Genomic DNA, 10661 nt, shown 5'->3' on the forward strand with positions numbered 1-10661 from the left:
GGCCCCGCCCCACGCCATCCCGTCCCCCCAGCCCCGCCACGGTGGAATGATTTTCACATACCCACATCCTTCACCACCTGAGATGAGCATCCCCCCCTTTTATAAAGTGAAAATATTTTTATAGAGAAAAAGGGTCTTTCTTAACGCACTTGGCCTCCAGCTCCCTGGACGGCAGCCTTGGCGTTTTCAACACAAAGCTCCTTTATTTTTCGGGGGAGGACAGCGGGCCTGCCCCTGGGAGGGAAGGAAGGTGTCCAGCGGAGACACCCGAGCGGGCCAGGGGCCAGGGAGCCCAAAGAGGGGAGGCGGAACGGGTGGAGGGATGTTCAGTGTTTCTAAACTGTTTTCGCCGTGTGACCGCCACACCGCCCCAGCTCTCCCGTGGTCGTAGTCCCGAGTGGGGCCGGTGCTCGTCCCCCAGCGTCCCGCTCCCCAGCACCACCTCGCTCTACCTCAGATGTAATGAGGCCCTCGGACCCCCAGCCCCTGTGGCTTGCTCCCCCGCTGTCTGCAATGCATGCCCTGTCTCGGTTAGTGCTGTGCTTTCGTTCATTAATAAAAGACATCCGTGGAAAGAACGTGGCCTCAGGTGGTTTATTCCTCCCTGCTGTCTTTTGACCCCGGGGACGAGTGGCCCTGGGTGCCCCCCCCATTCTCCCCGCCCGCCCCAGCGTCCTGTGCAGCACCTGGGTGCTCCCCAGCTCGGCCCACCAGGCGCTCCTGTGGCCCTTTCTAGGACGTCCCTGTCCACTCTGCCAGGCCATTCTGCCCCCTTGTCCTTTCCTGCGTCTCAGACTTGGCTTCTGCCTGGAGACCCCTGGAACTTGCTTTGGTGCGGCGCGGCAAGGGGTCCCTTCCCTTCCCTCTGAATGTCTGTGTTTTGCCCCATTTTAAAGGGTGTTCCCACTGGAGAGGGCAGTAGCCGGCGGGGGGAGGGGTTCTCTTTTCCCAGCACATGGAGATGAAGACGCCTTGCCCGTTCTCCGGGTGTGGGGATGCCCGCCCACCCACGGGGGGGCTGCACTTTGATGGTACTCTGCCCTCCTGCTCTCTGGCCGCCCAAGATCTTCCCTTTGGTTCTCTGCAGCCCCTCGACGTGTGTCTGGCTGTGGATTGATCCTTCTTCAGAATTCACAGGGAGTCTTGTATCCATGGGTTGGTGTATTTCATCATTTCTGGAGAATTCTCAACTTTTTGTTTCTTTCCTCACTCCTCCAGGGGCTGCCTCAGACCCCCAGCAGCCCCTCTCACTGCATGCTGTCATCGTGCTGCCCTCCCTGCTGTGGGGCCCGCATCTGGGCTCCCCCCCGCCCCACCCCCAGCTCAGCCCGAGGGATCTGTCTTCTGTTTCACTAACTTCTCTCTGCTTTGTCCGCGTGCCGCCAAACACAGCCACTGGGTTTTGAGTTTTCGTTCTTTTAATTTTTCTGTTCCTGGATGTTGTGTTGTTTTACAAATCTACACTGCTCTGTCAACAGTTTCCAACTCCCTGGAGATTATTTTCCAACTTGCCTTTTATTTCCTAAGTGTGTGGGCAAACCTGGTTCCGGCTGGGTCTGCTCCTTCCATCACACATTCTCTCTTCATTCCTGCCCTCGCCGCCTCATTTCCTCACGCACCTGCTGATCTCGGATGCGAGCTCATCCACGTCCTTGAGAATCTACCTGTGGGGTTCCGCAAGGCCGAGGGTGGGGGCCGCCCCTCACGGGGCTTTGTCTGCCTTTTCCAGGGCTGGGGGCCCTTCCCCGGCCACTCCCGGGTCTGGGTGCGGGCTGTGACATTCCCTGGGCCGCCCAGCTCCGTGTAAACGGGGGTGGGTCTGCCTCTTGCCAGGCGACCCGAAGGAGGGTGGGCATCGGCAGGGGCTCCCAGCATCCCCGCACTTGACCTGCCTCTGCAGGGGAGCCCAGGGCCAGCCCAAGTGCTCTCCCAGGAGACGTGCCCCCAGAAGCAGTCTCGAGCCAGGGAGACTATGAGAGGCTCAGGAGTCGGCTCCCGTCTGGGGCCCAGTTTCCTTGTGCACGGATAGGAAGCACCCCTGAAGGAGCTGGGGGGCGACGGGGAGGGTGCAGGGAGCCGCACATGGCCCCCCGCACCCAGCAGCCACTCAGAGGTGTTCCCAGGGGACCCCGAGCCCAGTCAGCCCCGCGTGCCATGCCTCTTTCTGGCCTCGGCGTTCCCACCTCTAAGTGATAAGGGCCGTGCCTGGGTTCCAGCTCCTTGGGGAGTCTACGGACTCAGAAGTGCTCGGCCCTGGGCAGTGGGGCTGGGGGTTCCTGGGCCGAGGGCCCCCTCACCATCACCTCAGAGCCTGCAGCCCCCACAGGGGCCTCCAGGTCTCTCAGCGCTGTCCTGCCATGGCCCCCAAGGCCAGCCACAGCCGGGGCTCTGGTTCCCAGAGGGCCCTGCTCAGGGCTGGGCGAGGACAGTGACTTCCCTGGCCTCAGAGCCAGAGAGCCTACAAGGACAGGCTGACCTGGCCTGTAGGGGTGGGGTGTCTAGAATGCCATCACAGGACTTTGAGTAACAGAGTCAGGCTGACGCTGCCCTGAGTCGGGGCCGGCAGGGGATGCTGTGTAGAGCGGTCCCAAACCACCTGTGGGGGCTGAGCTGGGAAAACTTGGCTCCTGCCCAGATCCCCCTGGACTTAGCGCTGGCTCTGGCCGGGGCCTCTCTCAGGACCCCCAGGTGGGGACTCGGTGCTTCCCCCACTCTTCCTGGTAACGGGGCCAGTGGTGCTGGCCACAGGGACCTTGCTCTGCCCACGAGGGGTCAGCGGCTGAGGGGAGGCAGATGGCGTGGCACTGGGCTTGAGGGCCATTCAGAGAAGCAAAGGTCCCCACTGCTCGGGGAGGAAGAAAGCAAGCGGCCAGGGGGAGGCTGGTGCTGGGTGCTGAAGGACCAATAGGAGTCCATCAGGCATTCTGGACAAAGGCACAGACGGTGAGAGCTGTGGGATTAAGGAAATGGCTCAGTGCGGCCATGCACCGCCCTGAGGGGCTGGCCTGGGGGCCACCAGCTTCCCTCTGCACGTCGATGGATGGATGTTCTGCTAGATGGGAACTTCTGGGTCGTGGTGAGGTCTCGCCCTCTACTTCCTTAGCCCCACGTCCCCGGGCAGCCGGCCAGGCCTCAGTGTGGGGCTCCCCCCTCCGGCAGTCCCCCTCCCCCTGCACTGAGTCCCACTGCATCCTCAGTGAGGCCCCCACTGGGCACCCCCCACCCCCCACCAATTCCAGCACACTGCCCCACCCACAGCCAGGGCCGGGCTCTGCCGCTCTCGCTGGCCATGTGCCCTTGGGCCACTCTCCCCTTCTGGAGCCTCGGGACGCTGATGGGATTCCCAGGGGTTCTCTCGACAGTGGGCAGTGGACCGTGGGGGAGAGCGCGGACTTCGACTCAGTCCTCCGAGCCGCAGTCCTCAGCTGGACAGTGGGTCGGGCCACCTAGCAGGGGGGAGGGGGTTGGGGGGGCTTCGCGCTGGCACGTCGTGGCCTCGAGCTGGCACCCCAGAATAAAACCGTTCTTCTCCCACGAAGGCTTCAGATCTGCAGCTCAGATCTGTAGGTGAGGGTGCAGGTAGGCGCCGAGCCGGAGGGCGGGGGGCGGGGCCAGCCCACACTCCGTTTCCATTCCCATTCCCATTCCGCATTTGCTAAATCGAGCTCCCTTATTCTGAAGGTGCAGATGACGAACTCCCCACCACCTTGCACAGGGTCAGAGGGAGCCTTTAAGGGCGCTCTGGGGAAAAGAGCGGGAGGAAGAGGGAACAGATAAAGGCACGGAGCGCGCCTGCCGATCTTCCTGCTGAAAACCTACACGGGAGGGGCTGGTAGCCAGCCGGCACCTGCAGGGTGCAGAGGTGAGGGGTCAAGTCCCCAGAGGGGAGCACTGAGGAACAGCCCTGGGGGGGGGGCGCCCTGGACGTGCCCCTGCTCCAGCAGGGTCAGAGAAACCGACTTCTCAGAGATGCGGGTGGGGAAGCTGGGAGGGGAGCAGCCTGCAGGCCCTTTCCTCTGCATCGCTGCTTGTTCCTCCAGGCCCACTTTACAGATGAGGAAACTGAGGCTCAGAGAGGCAGAGCGCCCGCCGACGACATCCCAAGCAAGTGAGTGATGGGCTTGGGGCCCGAGCCGGTCTCCTGGCCCTAAGCCCCACAGGGCGGTGCAGCTGCGGGACAGTGGCCTAGTGATAGAGGCGCCCAGGTGGCTCAGGCGGCTAAGTGTCCCACTGTCGGCATCGGCTCAGGTCATGATCTCACGGTTCACGAGTTTGAGCCCCGCGTCGGGCTCTGCACTGCCATCATGGAGCCTGGTTGGGATTTTCCCCTTCTCTCTCTGCCCCTCCCCTGCTCTCTCTCACGCGCTCTCTCTCTCAAAATAAACAAACACTGAAACCAAAGTGGTATTGTTATGTACCACAGTGGGGGAAGCAGCCAGAAGACCACGCGCTGAATCTCCCTCAGAAGGCAGAAAAGCGCCCAGTTGAGGCCTCGCTGGAAAGGAGGACATTTGGGCTCCGGGCCCAGGGGCTGGACAGTGGGCGGTGGGGGGACACAGGCAGAGGAGAGGCGCTGTGGGAAAGCCAACCCCCCACGCCAGGTCCACCTGCACCGCAGACAAGTACGGCCTCACCTCAGGCCTGTGTCCTGAGTCATTCATCCGTCACACGCTCATCTGACAGGTGCGTGCGGAGGGCCCATTCGGGCTGGATCTGGGGAGACGCACCCTTGGGAACACGCTTGCAGAGGTCCTGCCAGCCCCGTAGTGAGAGCTATGCCTGGCCAAGGACCCCTGGTCCCAGTGGGCGTGTGACAGAAACCAGCCAATCAGAGTCCTTCCCTGACCCTTGTCAAGTGGGAAAAGAGGCAGGAGACGGCCTCTTGCTGGGGCTCCTGCAAGGGGAGGGGACCAGGCCCGGCCAAGGCGCAGAGGGCGGGAGAGGGGCTCGGCGGTCCTCGGGGCGCTGTGACCACATCTGAGAATGTGGCCAAACCGCAGCCTCGGGTCTAAACTGGCTCCACCCCTGCATCAGGTGGTGGATGGACACTGACAGGAATATGATGACCGATGCTGATGCTCCCCGCTGCCGATTCCTGAGCGCCTACTGCATACAGACCCTGCCTAGAGCTCTCCAGACCCAGCCTCATTGATCCTCACGGGCTGGGTACCACTCATTCTCCTTTCACTGAAGGGGAAACCGAGGCACCGGGCGGCAGCACCCGCCTGCAGCCACACGATGGAAGGTGATGGGGGGGTTTAAGTCTACATCCGTCTGACCCCAAAGCCCGGGTCCTGCCAACAGGATGCCCACTGTGGGCTGGGGGCCAGGGCCGCAGCAGGGAGCAGGCAGCGGAACCCCGTGTTGTGGGGAGAGAGCCGAGAATGACTGAGCACGTTAGACACAGAGGTCCGGGAGGCTCCCTGAAGGCCCACAGCAGGAGAAAGGCAGGGAGATGGGGGGCACTGGGGGAAGCAGTGACCCAGCAGAGGGGGCAGTGGCAGCAAAGGCCCTGAGACACCAAGCCGTGGGAGCACAGTGGAGGGAGCCGTTAGCCCATCAGGGACGAGGGTGATATGGGAAGGCTTCATTTCACAGAGGAAGTGATGGAGGCAGGCTTCTAAGATCACTGGGGTTCCCGCACTGAGCAGGGGAACCCATGTAGGGGGTGGGCGGGAGGCTCGGCAGGCAGCCACACGAGGGGTGAGGGAGGGGCGTCCGTCACCTGCACAAGGACCCGGACAGACATATGACCCGCCTCCGCTCCCCGCACTGCTCTGCTCAGGTCAGGGACGGTGCCCAGTGGGGTTTCCACGTCTGCAGGGGACAGCCTGTGATTGTCTCTTATCACCAGACCAGCCATTCCTGAGCCTAAAGAGAGAAGGCGCTCGCCACCTGAGCTCCCCCACACCCTGCCTGCAGCAGTCACAGGGACCCTGTGTCCTGCATGAGCCTGGGAGTGCACGTCTTTCACCCCCTGAAGACGGTGAGCTCCCCAGGCCTGCCCCACTCTCAGCCCCAGCCCCCCAACCCCAGTTCAGGCACAGCAGGTGTGGCACCCACTCAGCACCCACTGCCTGCGGGGGTGGGGGTCTGCATGAATGCAGGGCGGGGCAGTGGGGTCAGGGAGGAAGGCTAGAAAAGGAGTCGGACCTCAGGATCAACCCTACCTCAGGGCCGTTGCAGGGCCCTTCCCTCTGCCCGGAACGCCCGATTCACGGACCCCCCTGACAAGTTAGACACCTGAAATACACATATTTACACACCAGCCCCCCGGCAAGCTCCAGACTCCCTTCCAGGGAAGGGGACCCCTGGGGTGCCGATACCGGCACAGACGTGAGCTCCTTGGAGCCGCGCAGCAAGTCTGCAGGCTGGGGGTTCTGACACCACTTTAGGACGGGAGGCGGAGGCTCAGAGCGGACAGGGGACTCCGGAGGTCTCAGCTGTGCCGACAGCAGAGCCGGCCCAGGCGGGACAAAGCTGAGCACCCCCGGCCCCGTCCTCAGGCCTCTGCACCTCCTCACTGAGCCCTCTGCTGAGGTGCCCGCCTCACCAGCTCACTGGCTGCCTCTGCCAGGAAACCTTCCAAGGCCACGGGGACACCCCTTCCCTAAGCTGTGATACCTGCCAGTTCCTCACCCTCAGGGGATCCTTGGGCTCCTGGAGAGGCCCCTCGGCCCCCCTGGTGGGGTCTGCTGCTAGAGCTACAGACCTGCCCAGCCGACTGGGCAGGGTCCTCAGGAACTGCCCTCCTTCCCTGGGGCAGTGCACGCTGCCTCCAGGCAGCTGGGCCATGCTGGTGGGGATAGGGAGGGAGCCTGGGCCCTAGGCACAGGTGGGGACTGTTGCACTGGAGCACGGAGCTCCTGAGGGCAGGCCTGAGAGCCAGGGCCCCCGAGGTCCCCCAGGCGTCCGGGCCCCGGGGACTCCGTCGTCAGGATCAGCAGAGGGGGCCTGCCCCATCTCAAGCTGCCACTGGTCTCTGTCTCGGCCCCAGAGGGCCCGGGACTGGGAAGGTGCGACGCAGCCAGCAGCACATTTGTCACTGAAATACGCTAAGAAACAGCAAAACACTCATGTTTATTGAGCATCAGCAGCAACCTGCCAGGTCTTCCACCGAACGCAGCCCTCACAGTCCTGAGGCAAACACATCTCCGTCCCCATTTTACAGATGAGGAAACAGGCTCAGAGGGTGGTGGAGACCCCTTCTACCCAGCTCTGCTCACAGAGGCGGCCTCAGTGGTTACTCACATCGCCCACCCACCCCACCTCCGCCCCCAGGACGAATGGGAGTCTGCGGCCTGGCGGGGATCCGGAAGGCTCTGCACCAGGAGGCTCAGTGCCAGATCTTAATGTCGCCCTCCCAGGAGCAGGTGGCGAGGACTGAGGGCAGCACAGGATGGAAGGTGGTGCCGACGCAGGCCTGTGCGTGCCCCTGCAGCGTGCGCGCCCGGCTGGCGGTGCGGAAGCTGTAGAGCAGGACCCGGCCGTCGGCGCTGCCCGTCACCAGCAGGTCGCCGTCCGGGGAGCACTCGCAGCCCACCGAGTAGCCTTCCACCTGCGGAGGCCAACACACAGGGTGAGCCGGCCACACGGCCGCCCCTCTGGGCCGCTGCGAGCCAGAGTCCTTGTGTCCGTTCCACAGAGGAGCGGCCTGAGGCTCAGAGCAGGGCCCCCAGCACCCCCAAAGCCAAGGCCAAGCTCCTTCCAGAAGGCCGGGGTCCCAGCATGGATCTTGTCTCCCAAGGCCGTAGCGCAGCAGATGGTGCCTGGCCTGGCCAACAGCCACCGATTCACCCGCCCCTTCTGCCCCCGTGAGGGGGGCCGCAGCGGGGAAGGGGACGGACGCAGAGGCGGCCCCACCCGTTCCCTCCTGTCCGCCCGCCCTCACCCCCAGGACATGCCCCTGCGAGCTAACACGGCTGGGAAAACCTTTCCTGCCCGCCGCCTGGAGACGGGAGGCCAGGGTCCTGGGGACGGGAGGCCGGGCCTGGTGTGGCCCAGGGCCTTTGGTGACCACCCAGCCCCACGGCACGTGGTTGCCTAGGAAACAGAACACAGAAACCTCCTGGAAGGAGGGTGTGTGCGCTCTGGGGCCCCACGTCCCCAGCTGACTCTGCCTGGCGGGAGCCTCTGAGGCCGGAGCCCCAAGGAACGGGGATGGGGGGCAGGGGAAGGACAGGGTACCTCGTGCCCCTCGTAGCGCCGCCGTCTGCTCATCCGGTACGGCCGCACGGCGGAGAAGAGGGCCAGGTAGTTGCCGTTGGTCTGGGCCAGGAACACCGGCTCCCGCGGGTGCAGGGCGAGGCTCGGGCAGGTGTACCTCTCCTGAGAAACGGGCCACAGGAGGCTGGAAGAAGCTCCAGCTGGTCTTCCATCCCCCCGGCCCCCCAGCATCGTGCTCCTGGAGTCTCGGGCCCCACCCCGGCCCCGGGCTCACAGGTCTACACCAGGTTCCTGTGGCTGCTGAACAAAATGCCACAAATGTAGTGGCTTCAGACTGCTCACATTTATTCCCTTAGCGTCCTGGCGGTCAGGCGCCTGACACGGGTTTCACTGGGCTGAAATCAGGGATGTCAGCCACGCTGTGCTCCTTCTGGAGGCTCTGTGGGGTAATCTGTTTTCCTGCCCTTCCTGGCACCCCTTGGTTCATGGCCCTCGAGGCAGATGGGGAAATGGCCCCCATGACTCCCATGTAGTGGCCTGCTGGGACCTGTGGGTGTCACCTTCTGTGGCAAAAACGCGGAGGGCTTGTCTTTGCAGACAGAATTGAATTAGCATCATGAAGTGGGGATATGGTGCCCTGTCAGCGCCCTAAGCCACGTGTCCCAGCAGGAGAGCGCCCTCACAGAGCAGGTGGCAGGGACCCGAAGGTGCCAGCCTGAGGGAGAAGGGCAGACTCGCCCGAGAGCCTCCAGAAGTGTGTACCCTGACAACACCCTGATTTCTGCCCGGGGAGACTCATCATAGATGTCTGGGCTCCAGAACAGAGAACGTGTTTGTTTTTAGGCCACCAAGTCTGGTACTTGGCCACACAGCGACAGGAAGCAAGTCTGCGCGCCCGTCTCCCGCCTCCCCAGCAAGCTTCCGGGGCAGCCCTGTCCCGGGCTCCCTGGCAGCCGCGTGCACCCTAGCTGAGGGGTGCACGGCCAGGGGAGAAGGTAGAGGCAGGAAAAAAGGGTTCACAGCACAAGGCAAGGAGCTGTCACTGTCGGACGGGCTGCCTCACATGGAAACGCCCTACAGACCCCTTCCCAACTGCATCTGTCCTTCCGTTATTCTAAGTGTTGTCCTGAGGCCACTCTGTGTACAAGAGCCCAAACTCAGGGAGCCAAGCGGGGCAGCTGGAATTCAGCTGCAGCCTCCATCAGAGGCCCGGAGGCCACGCTGACCTGGGAGTTTCCCAGCATGCTCCGCGAGCAGAGCGCCTGCTCCCCACTCAGAAAGTGAGTGGCTTGTTTGTAGGGGGGCTGGCGGCCTGCCCCGTGGCCCTCTCGTGCAGCTCACTTGTGTGTCCGTTCTGCCCCGGCAGCCAGACGCACCCGTGCAGCCCCTCCCAGGGCTCGTGCTTCCCAGCGGGCTGCACCGGAAGCCTGCCGGGAAGGCCTGGAGGCTGGGGTGCTCAGGGCCGCTCACAGCCCTCCGGGAAAGGAAATGCAGGGGGGGGGGGGGGGGGGGGGGGGTACATATGTACACCTAATAGATCTTTTCAAATTCGGTGGAGGGAGCACCAAAGAGATTAGCTATGGCTTATCTGAAATCTTAAAAGGTGATGGTGACGGTGGTGGTGGTGACAGTGATGACGGTAATGATGGTGTGTTGGTGCCCAGTAGGCCAAGAAACCTCCCGCATAGCGACCATTGATGGCTAGGCCTCCGGGGCACAGGAGAATCTATATAAGTGACCATTGACGGCTCTGCCTCCAGGGTGCAGGAGAACTATTTGGGAAGTTGTGGAACAAGTCGAGAGACCGTGAAACAACATTTGGCTTCCTGGGCCGCACATGTGGCTTCTATTCATCCTGTCTGTGATTTTGTAAAGAGGCATATACTTTTAGGCTTTGAATCAACTTGGGTCAGTTCGTGATGCCAGCCCTCCCCTTACTCTGCTTTCTAGCTCTTTGTCTGCTGTTGGGAGTAAATGCAATCCTCTTCCAAAAGATTTGCCTATTAAAGGATGAGCATCTTGCCCATGCATAACTGATGAGGGGTCTTAAGAATGTAAATATCCTCAGAATTCTTCAGGCTCATCTTTGCTTGGAGCCAGACTATTATTAGAGAATCCCTCTCCTGCAATGACTTGATAATTCCTGTTATTTACACCAGTCCTGTTAAGCATGACCCTTTCCGGAGCATGTCTTCACTTCAAAGACCTTGAACTATGTAACCATTAAAAAAACGATGTAATCACCCATGGTATGTAAGACCCTGGCCATCTAAGTAGAGTGAGGCTTTTCCACCATTCACGTCGTCTTGTCTGTCGTTGTCTGTCTTCTTTCCTATAGATATTGCGCTGACACCAACCCCCTACTCGGGACCTTTCAACTGGGGTGTGTGGGCTGGTCCCCCGCAATGGTGGTGATGACAGTGATGATGTGGTGGTGGTGGTGGTGGTGATGGTGATGGTGGCGGTGACAGTGGTGATGGTGGTGGTGGCGGTGA

At 62.2% G+C, this 10661-nt stretch overlaps 2 protein-coding genes across 2 annotated transcripts in view; one reads left to right on the forward strand and one right to left on the reverse strand.

The window, feature by feature from the left end:
- BEGAIN (brain enriched guanylate kinase associated) overlaps positions 1 to 3450 on the forward strand; it is a 35453-nt gene extending 32003 nt beyond the window's left edge. The window contains exons 9-10 of the mRNA XM_029950893.1: positions 392 to 530; positions 3160 to 3450. Coding sequence (XP_029806753.1) covers positions 392 to 530; positions 3160 to 3450 — 430 coding nt within the window. The remainder of the gene's footprint in view (positions 1 to 391; positions 531 to 3159) is intronic.
- A 3611-nt stretch (positions 3451 to 7061) lies between these two features.
- Positions 7062 to 10004, reverse strand: LOC115301855 (WD repeat-containing protein 25-like). Its single transcript, XM_029951856.1, has 2 exons — positions 8188 to 10004; positions 7062 to 7558 (listed from the first exon to the last, which is right to left on the reverse strand). Exons 1-2 carry the CDS (start codon positions 8395 to 8397, stop codon positions 7337 to 7339), a joined length of 432 nt encoding a protein of 143 aa, XP_029807716.1. The 5' UTR covers positions 8398 to 10004; the 3' UTR covers positions 7062 to 7336.
- Positions 10005 to 10661: the final 657 nt, after the last annotated feature.

This window comes from Suricata suricatta, chromosome 9, assembly GCF_006229205.1.
Source record: "Suricata suricatta isolate VVHF042 chromosome 9, meerkat_22Aug2017_6uvM2_HiC, whole genome shotgun sequence".
Taxonomy (NCBI): Eukaryota; Metazoa; Chordata; class Mammalia; order Carnivora; family Herpestidae; genus Suricata; species Suricata suricatta.